The sequence below is a fragment of the Empidonax traillii genome, unplaced genomic scaffold (genome assembly GCF_003031625.1).
Source record: "Empidonax traillii isolate 1590-97213 ecotype Southwest subspecies unplaced genomic scaffold, ASM303162v1 scaffold206:size1282135, whole genome shotgun sequence".
NCBI classification, from domain to species: Eukaryota; Metazoa; Chordata; class Aves; order Passeriformes; family Tyrannidae; genus Empidonax; species Empidonax traillii.
In genome coordinates, this window is record NW_020955399.1 from 586,600 (window position 1) to 601,730 (window position 15,131).

Sequence of the window (15,131 nt, forward strand, 5' to 3'; positions counted from 1 at the left end):
CCTCACAATGAAATGTGCCTTCTCTGACAGAGAAGTTTTGAAAATGCAATAAAGGCCTAAGAACAATAAAATACTTGGAGATCCGAGCCAATGTTTTCCAGGCAAGATTTTGTTTGCTGTTTAACACTTATTGGTCAGTTCTTAGTGCTCTCTCTTATTGGAAGAAAAAAGAAGACCGTCAAAAATTAAATTCTACCTCTGTGTCAAGAAATCCAGTTGTACTCAGTGGTCTTTTTTCTTCCAGCACTACTGTAGCAGAATTTATAGCCCAATCTTTTACTAAATCTTTCTGGTTCTCGTTGATAACAGGCCTATTATAATCCTGGCTGTCATCCACTCCAAATACCTGAAAATGAAACAACATTACATTCATTAACCCAATACCATCCTGATACAATGTTCAATGTTAATGGATGGATGGTGGCATGCTGGATAGTGAATTTAAGTAGGTTTTGTTGTATTATGCTTATCTGTCACCTTGGTGAATTCTACAAATTAAATATCAGAAATATCTAGAGTAATTAAAAAAAAAAAGAGTGGAAGTCTATATCAACACCGTGAAAATTCAAGGAACTGCTAGTTGGAATGGTCAGATATGAAAAAATGACACTTTGAGGAAAGAAACAAAAGGTAAAAGCAAAACATTAAAAAACCCCACATTTTACCAATTAAGGAAAAAACCAATACTGGAATCAGAAAATTTCCAAATTTTTGCTATTACCTAGTGAAAACAACAAATACAAGTGCTTACATCTGCTACTAATATACTTACTGAATTATTTCTCTAATACAAACAAAATTTCAGTTTTTCATTTGTTAGGGACTTAGCAGACGTTAGAAGTCCACCAGGCCTCATGAACCATGTAAACTCATCTCATTCAAAATCTGACTTGCCATAGGTTCTTTTAATACACTGTATCCTAATGATGCTTATATTAATCCCTGCCACTTCAGACAAAATAATTTTCCCATGACATTTGAAAACCGCTTCTCAAAAAAAAAAAATTCTAGAAAAATGTTATTACCACAGCAATTTAGTAATAAGGACTTAAGCAGGAGAGCCAGCATACTTACTGTCTGTCAAATTTCTCCTGAGTCACAGATACTAAGGAATACGAATTGCTTTCAGAATTGATGTATACTTCAAGGACATTTTAGAGAATTCTGTATCTTGGAATCATGTAATTTACAAAATTCTTAACTTTCTGCCTAACAAATAAATTCACTGCTTTACTACCAAGGACTTAGACATTAAAAAAAAAATATTACAGAATAAAATGAACCTCCTACACACATTAAAATTGGAAACTGAAAAGAAACATGAAAAATTGTTTTGTCTTATAGAAAGACAAAGAGAGGGAAAGAAGGAAGCGATCTTCCAGATGTTATCGTCCTGTTAAAAATACTACTAGGGCAAGAGAGAAAAATTATTTTTTCTCCAAAAGTGTTCTGTAATTCATGTTTGCACAGGAAAGCTTGAGGACTGGTGTACTACAATTCTGAACAAGGTTAATGTATTTAAAAATGGATTCACCACTAGATGGCCACAAACCATAACGTTAGTTTCTGAGAAGCAGACAAAGGAAAAAATAATTAAGCACCCTGCCATTCAGCTGCTTATGCTCTTCTAATTGTCCAGAAAGATCTTGCTATAGCATTTATACATTTATACCTGAAGAAGCTTTCTCAAATGCATTTGTATTTTGCTCTCATGAAAAAAGTCTGCTTTCCTGCCATTTTAAAATGCAGGCATGCTCCTCAGTTTTCAATTTATATAAAAATTATGTATGAATAGACTTAATCAGAAAATGCTTAAGAGTATTTTAAAAAATGTGTATTTACTATTTTTTAAAAAGAGTGATATGACAAATTTTTGATTTAATGATACACTTATGATTTGTACAGTTGTAGCAATTTTTGAAGATGCAAACCAGTTATCATTCACTGACTCCATTCTTTTAATATACCGCTATTCTGAAGACACTTCGTGTAGCACAGTTTCATTGATTATAAATTTTACATATTCTTTTAAATGAAAGGAAATTCTGGTTTTGTTGCATAAGCACCTGAGGGAAAATATTAACTTCACACTTCCATATCTAATCAGGGCAACGGGAGCAAATTGCTGCCTGTAAATTGCTTCACATTATCTGACAGTACATTCATTTACCATGTCAAATTTCTTTCCTTGCGTAACAAATAACAGCACCTAATGCTTCTTTCTTTCTTTTCTGATACTGAACTCCTGTTTAAGCAAATTGGGTTGTTATATTACTGAAATTACAGCAAAACCAAACCTGAATATTGCCTATTTTTTTTTTCTGTGAAAGGTAATACAGGTAGCACTAAGACCTACATAACAGATTTACCTCCTAATACTACTCCCAATGTTCCTCCCAATGTATAAAGTGGGGATATCAGAAAAAATAAACAAAATATTTGGGGACAGTATTATTAGACAGGGAAAACATATATAAAAGTGTATTTTCATACTACAATTTCATTCTACATCTAGCAGCACTGATACGTGCAGCCCTTGCCCTAAGTTCTACTGCTACACAACTGTAAGGTTCCTCTTCTCACAGGAAGAGATTCACACAAGTGCAATATAGCCCAAAGACCAAATTTCAGACTTGTGATATATAAAAACCCTTTGAAAAGTTTGTCACTAACACACAATTAAGATTTTAAATACAAAAACTACACAAAAGACGAAAGAACTCACGTTCAGTATTTGATAAAATTGTCTACCATTTAGAAAAATGCAATTTGTACTTTATGGGTTGCTACAATAAGGTATGTGTGCAAACAGAGGCCTGTTGTGACTGAACCCTGAACAGACACCTGTATCTTCCTACGAAAACTAAATACATTCTTCAAGGCTTTCAATTCTTCAGATGTTTCTGTTCATTAAATATCTTCACGATTTCAAAGTCATTTAAGGGATGTCTAGGAGATAACTTAATCAAACCAAGAGAAACCTGAGGAAATGTTGCTGACATGCATCACTGCACCTCTTATCTACTTATACAAGATGACTAAGGTTTCTTTCTGTAAAGCTTTTAAGTGTCAGAGGCAGAAGCTACAGAAGCAACTTACGATTATTTTGATTAAGTGTGTTTTGGGGAAGAAAAAGATGAAGACAGATTCCACAGTATTGATATGGACATGCTGAGCTACTTGAAAAACGAGAGGAAAATTTTTTTTGTTTTATTTTTGATAAAGGAGGTAAATGCATGCATCTGTAACTTCAAGAACTTTCCCAGCCATCACAAATCACACATATCCAGCACACAGCTGTCAATGGAAAATAAAAACTTGCCTGACTCTTATACTTCTTTTACATCATTGTAAATAATGATTTTCACAAAACCGTGACCTTGCATTTTTTGAGAGAACCTTGGTAATGACGAGTAATGTAAAAAGAATAAATAAATATAAAAAACCAATTCCTAAAAATATTAAAAAACCCAACAAGCCAACAGGTATTAATACTGGGGTTTTCTAAAAGATGTAATTTAAAACCAAAATTTAAAACCAAAACTACCAGAGAAAGATATTTCCCAACTAACAGCTTCCTATAAGCAATCATTCTGAAAAGCTAAAAGTTTTCTGCCCTGCTCTGCCCTATCATTTATTTTTATGAAATTATATTTTAGCAGGAAGATTACATTACTTCATCCTGAATACTTAAGTTTCATGAAGCTATAAAACAAAAAAACAGGATGACAATTTTCACAGAATCCCTGAAAGTTAACTGATGGGAAAATCTAGACATGGCACCAAGTCACATCATTACACTGTGTTCCTGCAGGGTCTTGCCACATTTGTCATGGCAGAATAGTCAGCAATGGTATAAACTGTGGTGGTTGTGTTTTAAAATTACTATTTTATTGTTATGAAGCATGGAAAAATTTCCACTGCAAATCAAGGCATTTTGAATGGCAAGGGAATGACAACAACACTTGCTGTAGAAAGTCAAGCCCCATCTACGAAATGTAGTCAACATAATTTTGTTTAACCTGCAATCCAGTTGGCCCCTTAAGCAAATGGATTAAACAGATGATAGACTGCATCGTTTTAGTCTCTTCAGTACAAGAGACACTGTGTAACCAGGGGAGCTCAGCAGGGACCACCAAGATTGTCAAGACTAGAGCCCTTTATCTGTGGGGAAGAGTCTGGGGAAGTTGGGCTTTATCAGTTTGGAGAAGGGAAAGCTTTGGGGTTCCCTAAAAGCAGCCCCCCAGTACCCATGAGGAGTGTTATCAAGATGGTAGCCAGCCTCCTCACAGTGGTGCACGGGAGATGGGGTAACCCAGGTAAGTTGAAACAAGCAAGGTTCAGGTAGGCTCCCTGTAGGCTGTGAAGACCCAAATGGATAAATTCTGGGCAACATGTTTGACCTCAAAGGTGACTCTGCTTTGAGCAGGGGTTTGAAGTAGAGATCTCCTACAGTCCTTTCCAGCTTATGTGATTCTATGAACCTTAATAGCAGTGATCTTATTAATAACTTAGCATCTCAGGTCTTTTCCAGTCTTGAGAGAGCTCCAAGTATCCTAAATCAGAAGGGAAAAGGGGAGTTCCTGACAGATACTTTTCAATTTCAAAACAGTGAACAGTAAAACCTCCAAAGATCCCCTTTGATACTTCATTTATATATCCTGCGGTTCAACCAGTAAAACAAAGGAGCTAAAAAAACAAAGGCTAAAACTACAGCAACTCCCAAAGCACCATCCTATTAATTACTGCAATGCAAACTTGGCCTGAAAAATACAGAGGCAAAGTAAAAATAACTGATAGCAAAATAACTGCACCTTAATGAGGATATTCATAAATTCCATCACTTTATCTCAGCAACAGTTTCTCCAATATTCCGAGAATAAAACTTTATCTTTATAGGCCAGTAAGTTTTAAAATTATTGATCGAACCACAAACAAGAATTAAGAAAACCTATGTAACACAACACAAACAAGATGCAATCACTGCAAAAAGTACTGGCATATTTTTGGAGACAGCATGAGCTACAGGACCAAGTCTGAGCACGTGCCTTGCCCTCTTTGGCAAAGGTCAGTTTTGTGGAAAGCAGAGTAATCTGTTTTTGGCAGGCCATACGCACTTTCCCTGTGAAAATGGATGATGACTCAGAGCTCACCTGCTTGTCACCATAGCTGAAACACAGCTCTCACACGAGCTGGCTTTAGTGATCAGGATTCTCTTTCCCTTCCCCTGTCCCCTGCCCCATAATGAATTAATACCTTTTGTAGCACAGGTGAACTACACTTGAGGTCAACATAATGATTTTAGAATTAACTATCAAAAGTAATGATTCTTTAAAGCCACTGAAGGCTTTTTTCTCTCTCAATATATGAAATACCTTCTAGAAACTAAAATAAAAACTGGCCAGAAAAAAATAATGGCAACAGGAACCATTTTTCTGAATCAAAAAGACAATGGGTTAGCTAAAAAAAACCCCATACCCAAAACTCCCCCTTGATGTTTTCCTTATATGCTTTTTAAAAAGTTCTTGACTAAGAAAAACTTTTCCAGTTGTATCTCATTTACATGCCTTTCAAAGTTCATAATGTCTGGACTTTATACTTACTTTAATTTGAAACTATTTCATGGCTTATAATTATTCAGTACTTAATGACAATAGACCTAGTTGCTCATCCAAATCAATACTGAAGATACTGATAGCAGTGGGGAAAAAAAAAAGTCTTATTTGAGACTTCTAACAGATATGTTCACTCAGTTTTATAGCAAATTACATATATTAGAACAAGGATTCTACTGTTCTCCACACATACTGACAACACAAAACATTAGAGAGCATTTCTAAGAGCATGAACACAAACTAGAAGCACTAATTTTATTCAAAATACAGATCTGAAGAATCCTATTTAGTTATAAAATTTTGAGTTACTAAAGTTTCCTCAATACTCTTACTTCTGTAGTCTTAATGTGAAGGATATGCAGTAATTACTAATATTAATAAAATCAGAGAAACTCAACAAATAAAGATTCTAAATGCAATTCAGAGAGCTACAATTAGGAACCTATTCATTAATGATGGTATTCGAAAACTAAAATTATTTCAATAATTCTTTTTCTATTCTTTCAGATCCTAACAACAGACACAATCTAGAAACATATATTTGAAACATGTACATTTTAAATGCTATTAATATTATTAATTTCAGTGCAGACAATCTGTATAAAAGGAACAGAATAAAGGCTAAGGACGAAAAGTATACAAAAGGGAATTCAAAGATGAACAGTTAAACAAGAAAAATAAATCAAAGCAGAGCACAGGTAATGGACAAGGGGGTACACTGCACAGTGCATTAATAAAAGGATCATGGCAAAATAAGGAACAAGTGCTTAAATTTGAAATCAGGTATTTGTTATTGTAAAGTAATGAGAACGTAAATTACGATAGCAATTATGACTCATAACTTTTTAGGTGAAAGGAAGATGATGAGTACCTTTGATTGTCAGAGAAGTTAAAAGATTTCAGAAACTGAGCTGTGAACTGATACAGTCAGACCAGTAAGAAACAAACTAAAATAAAAAAAAAAAGGGGCTAAAAGCATGGGTTTGGAAATACAAGCACAATTTTGAGCACAGTTTGGGTGTACTAGGAAAGAAGAAGAAATTGCAAATATGCCACACTCAGAGGATGATTGATTGATGGGAAAAGAGGATTCCAGGGAGCAATGAAATTGAAGAGGCTTCAGATCCATATCGCAGATCATCTTGGCAATGCTGCATTTAGTGTTGAGACTGAGCTCCTGACAATTCTTCCAAAGAAGGTAGTTCAGGCATTCACAATATACAGTGAATGGGTTGTTAAAAGCAGCGTTATTGATCATATAGAAAAGACAAAAGGCAAACATTTTTTCCAACCTTTCAGAAAGCACAATAAGAGTACAATGTCTCAGCTCACTTTGTGTTTAGCTACTGCATGAATGGTGTTTAACCAAGTTGCTTCTGAGGAGTCTGATTTTAATAGTTTTCACTTGTTCCTGGCAGTTATCCTGGTCATCCCAGGCAAAAAGACCGTGTTCTGTGCTAAGCTTATCTCATGAATAGCCATGGATTTTCACAGAAGCTGTTTATGTCATTTTAACTACATACTGAAGTTATAGAATCAGATGCAAGATGCTCTGGTATAAAAAAAGTTACATAAGCAAATGAAAAGGATCAACGTGCCAAGTCTAAGAACTTCCTCTTAACAGACATCAGTTACATATTTACATGCATACATATTTTGTCCCTGTTTGCTACAGTGAAGAATTAATTTTCTTCAGGATTCCAAATTCAAAAGGAAACAGTAAGTTTACAGACTACAAAACTCCTTGTAAGAAAAAAAGTCATAAATATCCTCTGAACTCTTGACAAAATGTATATGCTCAGATGATTTGACAGACCTCAACTGTTCTATGGCTTTTTCAGCACTATATTCATAAAACACAACTACTCTGCAGACAAGAGATTCTGTGGGGCTAAAAGGCATTTCTTTCTAGATGAAACTGCTGAAGCAATGGTAAAATCAATTAAATCCAGAGGGTGTAAAAAGACAGAAGACCTGAAAGTCATTTTCTGAAAACTGATGTATCTATTTTAGTTCCTTAAACAATCATTGAAACATGCTGAGACTATTTTTTTTTTCTCCTAACTTACTCCATGCCTGTTGATTATTTTCAAGTAGTTTTCCATTTATATTACTGAAAAAAACTGCCAGGAAGAGTCCATAACATGTATGTTAATTCCATAACAAGAGGAGTTATAAATAACAATAACAATCTCCAGGGTTACTGATCACATTTTAACAAAGGAGACAAGATCTGGTATAGAAGCTTAATGAACACTTGAAGCAACAACAAAAATCATTCAAAAGTACATACTCCTTGAAAAACACTTTAGCCAGTATTATAATCCAGTATGAATAGATACATCCTGGGAGCAAAAAGAGTAAGGAAAATCCATTTTATTATAATCAAATTTCAGACTAATTTCCATTCATACTCCAATAACAAAAAAAAAGTCAAACCAAACAAAGTATCATTATGACCAGAAAGATGGAGTAAATAAAACTGGAAAACATGCTGTCTATAGTGAACACCAACAGTTTTCCCTCCAAAATTATTATTACAAATTTTTAAAGGGGAAAAAAGTATCTCTCTCTAGATTGAGTCAATGAGATTTTATGTATACTCATTGCATAGTATATAATCAAATAAAATTCAAGTGGATAGCCTGCACATTAAAACCAAGGTCATTACTATTAGGGCCTGTCTATGTATATAAACAAAGACTTTAACCATCTAAAATATGAACTTTGGAATGAAAGGAAAGTAATTAAATGGCCACAGTAAGCCTTTTTGAAGATGGCAGAAGGATGGATTGAGGTTTGATTTTGATAAATTTTTTCAAGTCTTACTTCTGCTTGAGAATCAGTATGTTGAATTTGTGATCTAAAATGACTTTGCTGATAAAAAAATTATCTAGCAGGAAACCCAAATGAATATAACATAATTAAAGAATTTGGAGACCGAAAATTCAACTAAGCCAAATGTTTCCATATGCATACGAACTGCTATAACATTATAGATTCCCCAGTTAGTAAGGCTGATGGGACTTGAAACCTACATATAGGCCCAATTCTATTCCTTCCCTTCCTCCACATGCATAGAAGAGTTAACTCTGCTACAGTAAGTTGTAAAAATACTTTTAATTTTTAAATACCCTAAAATGAAACTGGCTGAAGAAGAAAGACAACAAAAAACCTTACATAAAACAAACAAAGAAAGACCCCCTACGAGAACCCTCAAAGAACTTGAGTTGCTTTTATTTATTTCAATAGCCTCAAAGTATTTAATATTCCAAACACATCCAGAATTATTAGCACATTCATTTATTAATATTTATTACTGGCAGTACTTTGCTTTATTGAAAAAGGCAAGTCATTAGCATGATAATTTGGTCTCTTTATATCAACAAAAAAAGAAGATGAACCACAGAAGCATCATTCTGAATTCTTTCATCCCCTGACAGACTTACCTTTTCTGTGGGCCATAAAGATTTTTAAGGCGATAAGACAGCTGAAACAACTTTCTTCTAATAAATTTGATTTATTTCAAAAACATAAAATGGACAGAAAATTTACCTCTCAGAGCTAAACAGAGAGCACTTGCTAAGTGTTAACAAAACAAAGCACTGCACCTATCTAAAGAGCAGAATGGCTGGATGTCGAGGAAAAACAAATCCTTTGACTGTGCCCCATTTACTGATGTATTTTATGGGACAAAAGTAACACTGAACACATGTTCTAAACCAACTCAAGATCCTGAATTTGTTTTATTTTGCACTTAGCAGTTAGCTGCAACAGTAAGACACTTATTCTGCTAGAAAGAGTTGTGGCTTTCAGAAGTTATTTCGGTAGAGGATATTGTATGCCTGGTATGTTCAACGTGGTCTTTGTGGTATATAAGAGCAGCTTGTCTTCTTTACACATTGATGAAATTGCTCTCAACTGTAATTTTAAAGAGACCTCCACATGCATAAAAAGAGAGACATCATCTATTATTTTTTTCTCATTATTAGTGTATTTATTTTCTAAACTGTAGCCAACTAACCAATTCATACTTCTCTATGAATTTAAGTGACCTGGATGCAGAAATATCATTGGCTAATGAAAGGATTTTTAGGAAGCATGGCTTATTACTAATTTTTAAGTGTTCTCTAGCTGTAAAGAATATTAAGACAACCATACATTTCCACTTGCATCCTGCTTTAATGTTTTCAACTGAAAACTACCTGCACACATACTCTATTTATTTTTAATTAAAAACATTTTTTTTTAAATTCTTGCAAATTTGAAAGTTTGGTAAGACACAAGTGTAGTATTTTTGGAATCATACATTTTAGGTAAGTGACAAGATATTCACCCCAAGGAACTCATCACTGCAAAAATATGACTACACCTCTCTGTTAGGGAAAAGTACCAAAATTAAAAAGCTTTTTTTCTGTTACTTCTGAAATGTCTTCCTCTTTCTGGTAATTCCTCTTTCTCACATTCTCTTCTCAAAAGTCAGGTTTTAAAGTGGTTGAGAAATGAAGATGGTGTCATTTGCTATTTTACTTTTCTGCTGTAGTGACAATACTTTTTTTCCTAGAGACTGAAAGAACAGCAGAGGAAGAAATGGATCCATAGCAATCTAAATGAAATCAAGATGCTGAATAAACAGGACAGCATAGTTTTTGGATTTTTTAAAATCAGTTCACACAAGCATCTATTTTTCTCGAGACTATTTCCTAGAATCTTTACTAAAAGGCTACATTAATTAGGCAGAAATAGTACTTTTGAAGGAAACAGTATAGATCAACATTAGGATTTGCCTCCCTCCCTTTGTTTAGAATTACATAGATAGATGGGTTTTTCCATTTATTTCTGGAGAATTTTAGCTCTGATTTCCTGCATGCCTCTCTTGGATTTTTAATTCAAAGATGCATTAATAATCCCACCTTCATTTTTGACACGTTAATACTACTCTTGCATTTGTGGTTCTCTCTTACGTTCCTTTCTAGAGAAGAGAGTAGACTCTGCCTACAGAAGTAAGGCTAAGGCTAGGGTTTCCCAAGTGAATGAGTACACTCTGAACTAATCTTTGGATATTTTGACCATTCTCATCCTTTCCTCCAATAAAAGGGGAAAAATACCCAAACTCAGAAGTACTTTATTCCATTGGAAATTCATTAGGTGAATCAGACACAGATCTTAACACAATTCTAATGTAAATTGCTACTGACAAGACTGCACTATTTGTGCAAATGTCTTAGAAAGTCATCCTTGTTATTTGTAGTGCATTTTCACCCCAATCCTCGTAAACTAAACTCTTGAATTTCAACTACACTTTTGACCCAACAGACACTCTTAAATGAGACTCAACTGAGCAGGCATGGTAACTGCTCAGAAAAAGGGCTGATTAGCCAACAATGACAGAGCAGTTATAATGGAATTATTGACAAAATGTATACCAATAATTAGCTTAAATCCTCAATAAAGAAGCAAAAGATTCAACAGGCTAACAAAAGTCCCCGTTTCATAACTCACTTATTTACCTTGTCAAAGTATGAGTAGCCAAAGCATTAGCAATTTAAAATAGGAGAGAAATAAGGCTGAGCTCAGCAAGAGGAAGAAATTTTGGCTTCCCTTTGGTTTTGATTTTCTTTATTGTTGTTTTCTGCACTTCATAAAAATAATACCATACTTCTTTCATATTACCAAATCAAATATGAATTGCATAGTAGGCCTTTTTGAACTGGGTGTAAAATACGGTATTCATTATTTTTCAGTACAGATATGAAATGAAAAGATAGAGAAAACCTCGAATTAAAAACATCTCTGCTTTAGTTCATAGTAAATCTTTAATTCCTAGTGGTGACACATTTTTAAGTTAGCTGTACACCGCACTTATGATATCCAAAAGCTTTTTATACAACAATCAGAATATTAACCAATATTTTACTACCATCCCTAATGCTTACACTCACCTCCCGTTCCTGAATCTGCCCTCACACAGGAGAGATTTGTTTCAGACAAAAAACTGCAGATACCCTGAATGGATACTGAAGGTCAGGAATAATTTGAAATCTTATTAAATGTTAAACAGTATTACCACTTTTATAAAGTAAATAAATTGTCTATTTCCAAATGGTTTGGTAATTTTTTCCTGTTTTCCAAATAAACCCTGTTGAACAACTATGCTTAGCTAAAAACTGACAAATTTTCTGATGCAATTTAATTGAACATTTATAACTTAAGAATTATATGTAGAAATTTGTAGTCACTAAGTCAAAGCATTGATGTTCTTTAATATTCACTTGCTACATTTGGAATGCTTCCAGTTATCAACTGTTTTTTGAACACTGACTCAAAGAAGTCAAAAGTTTCCATTTCAGAATCGATGAGAGGCAAAATCATTACCTTTAGCATTTTATTGAAGGCAATATCCCTTACTTTAACCCCCCTTCCAAATGCTCTAAATATACCTATTATAAAATAAATCCACCTATAATAAAATTTCTCATTTCCCCACTACCTCACAATTTTTCCACAAAGTCAAGCCAGTGAAGTTTTCAACATTAGCCAAAATTAATTCTAATTGTATTAATGTATTTGCTAAGCTCTGAAAAATTTTAGACATGCAAAACAAATCCTTAGATAATTCTAGGACAAGTAAGTGCTGAATTTCCTGTTAAAATATCAAAAAAACTAGCTTAGAATTGGATGTAGACATTCTACAATGGATTATTTAGGAAAACACAAGAGAACCAGAAAAAAATCCATCTCAAGAGTCATCTTAGTCCAAATGATCAAAGATAGTTTCTCCTACCCATACCATCCTGTAGAATCCAAAGTTACTTGTAGTTACATAACACAGTTATTTTAATGGTAAATATGATTTGTATTGCTATTAGTATTTCTATTGTTACCAATAACCAAACTAGGAAATTTACACTGCTGTCATATAAACACTTTTGGAAAATGAAAGCATTTTTATACTTACTCTTTATAACAGAAATTTAAGTTCCTTAAATTATTGAATATATTGTTTTATAAGTATAGAAAACATTTGCAACCTATGTCTATATGACAATTTGAATGGAACCAATTTATGTATTGAAAAATATAAAGACCATAGCCTTTTAAGAACAAGTGAGATTTTCCACATGGACATACAAACTCATATCTAACAACCCTCATAAAAATAACAGTTAAATGATTATGTTGCCTAGTATTCTTACAGTACTTAAATCTTTTAAAACCACAGCTAAACTACCAAACTAAGAGAAGAGCAGTATCAAAGAGGAATAATTTTTAGCAAATATATGCTACTGCTCTTATGGTATTCTTTATTTCATCATTATAGACTGGTTTAAAAACCTGTGTTATTGCAGCAGCTTTAATAAGTAATAGACTGTTGCCCACATACCATGTAACCCCTTACCATCAGTATACATTTTAGGCTTCTCACCTTGTCAATCATTTTACGGGCTTCCATTTCTTCGGAATTGGGATTTTCCAACTCAATAGTGTAAGTACCTTTGTCACTCTGGTCATCTTCATTGTCCTTTTCAGCAGCAGCAGAAACATGTTGGCTTTTCAACTTTTTGTCCATCTCCTGGTTCTGATTAGGCCTATGGCCAAGGCTTCCTGAACTCCTTAACAATGCAGCTTGTAAGGCAGGTAATGCAGCAGAGGGTTCCTCTGATTTTTGTTTTAGGAGTTTGGCATGAACACTGTGTACTGCTCTGTGATGTGATGAGCTGGCTTGCACAGATGAAGGGACTGCTTTCTCTCCTGATGTAGGTTTCACTTTTTCAGCTCGTGTGTGAGGTGTTGGAGATGGGGATTCTGGGCACAGAGCTCCTACATTCTGAGAAAAAGAGTAAGAACGTCTCTTTCGAGGATGGTCTTCATCAAAAAACTCAATCATAAAGGCAGTCTGACTCAAACTGCCTTGCTCTTGCTGCTTTTCTGTGGAATGGACTTTCTGGTGTGACTTTTTCATCTCCATATGATGATGTCTTAAGTGTTCTTCAAGTGCTGCCCGTTTACTGTAATGCCGGTGTGCACCAATATTTTCTGAATCACTTTGTGTACCATCATCATGCTTATTCCCTACAAGCAAAGTAAAAGAATATATAGCACAATGAAAAAAACAAAGAAAGAACCCAAATCAACATATACAAAAAAACACAAGTGGAAAACTAGAAAGGAAATGATTTCAAACTGGATTTCTCTTTCAACTCCAACAGCTTTCAATACCTGGCTCTGCAAATTTTGTACAGTTCCTGGAAAGGCAGTCAGTTTGCTGCAAGTCTAACAATGAAACACTTTAGAAGCTGATCAGTAACAGGAGTGCATTTGAATTACCCTTTTCACCAATATTCTCATCTGTGAATTCTTATCAGTGATACACAAAAGCCAGGATTTTACCAGCTGTACAACAGTTTGTTTTTGAATTATATTAATTTTGTTACACAGTGTGTTGATTACAGATGACTACTAACTTCTAGGCAGGGTGAAGAGGAAAAAGAAACCCTTAAAATAGCCCTTCTGGTAGTGGAAATAAAACACTGAAAGTCACAGTTCAATTGCTGGATTCCTCCCACATTTACAATAGTTTATCATGAGAAATGTCTACTGAAAATTGAATTCCTTATTACTCTTTCCAAGAAGAACAATGAGTTTTTCCATCATTCACCCCACTTAGCACCTGATGTATCCATGTAAAATGGCTATTACTTATTCATTCCACAAACTACTTTGACATCTATGAATAAGGATTATTTAATAAAACACGTATGCTCCTACAAATACACTTTGCAATGAAACCCGAAAAGGTAAGCATGGAAGGCTGGATAGTTACACGTTGTAAGTCATATTTAACACAGAGCAACTTCATGTACAGTGAAAGTGTCTATGCTCCTAAGTCTTAGCTTAGTTCCTGGGAAGGAACAGTTTCACGTTCTTTGAACCCTTCTGGATCAAATCTTACTCATGCATATACAGAATGTACAATTTGTAATTTTTTTTTATTCTCAAGAGGATAGCTTCTTTATGCTTTCTCACTTAAAATAGGCTACACAGCTATTATACAGTTAAATAGTAATTAAATATTGGCTAATGTTACTTATCAGAATAACAGCACTGAAAACACAGCTGAAATCCCCAGCTTACATTCCTGTTTTCTACTTCTTTGAACAGTGCCTACAAAAATTATGGGATGGTTCATATATTTACAAATAATAATAGTAAACAAAATTAACACCACAGTAAAAGTCATATAATTATAGTAGTGGCACTTTATTACAGAATATTGTAAGAAAAATTGAGGACAAAAAACCAATAAGTTTTGGGGTTTTTAAAAAAAATTGAATTCTCAAAGCAGCTGGGTATATTCTTTACTGAAAAATACAAGCAATGAGTGAGAATACAAACAGCTCATAGAAGATTACAAAATTCAGATATTTACTATGGCCATATGGACCCCATAACTTACACCTCTTTCAGATGAAAATTAATCAGACTTTGAGAAGTTTCTGCCAGAAAAAGGATTAT

At 34.0% G+C, this 15,131-nt stretch overlaps 1 protein-coding gene across 11 annotated transcripts in view; it reads right to left on the bottom strand.

Annotated features, from left to right (window-relative positions):
• Nucleotides 1–15,131, bottom strand: part of CEP170 (centrosomal protein 170) — a 103,441-nt gene that overhangs the window by 35,023 nt on the left and 53,287 nt on the right. For 9 of the 11 annotated variants that reach the window (XM_027887284.1, XM_027887280.1, XM_027887279.1 and 6 more), the window contains 2 exons: nt 13,042–13,688; nt 197–346 (listed from right to left, as the gene is read on the bottom strand). In XM_027887284.1, the coding sequence (XP_027743085.1) occupies nt 197–346; nt 13,042–13,688 (797 nt within the window). The remainder of the gene's footprint in view (nt 1–196; nt 347–13,041; nt 13,689–15,131) is intronic. The other 2 variants (XM_027887286.1, XM_027887283.1) reach the window with 1 other exon arrangement.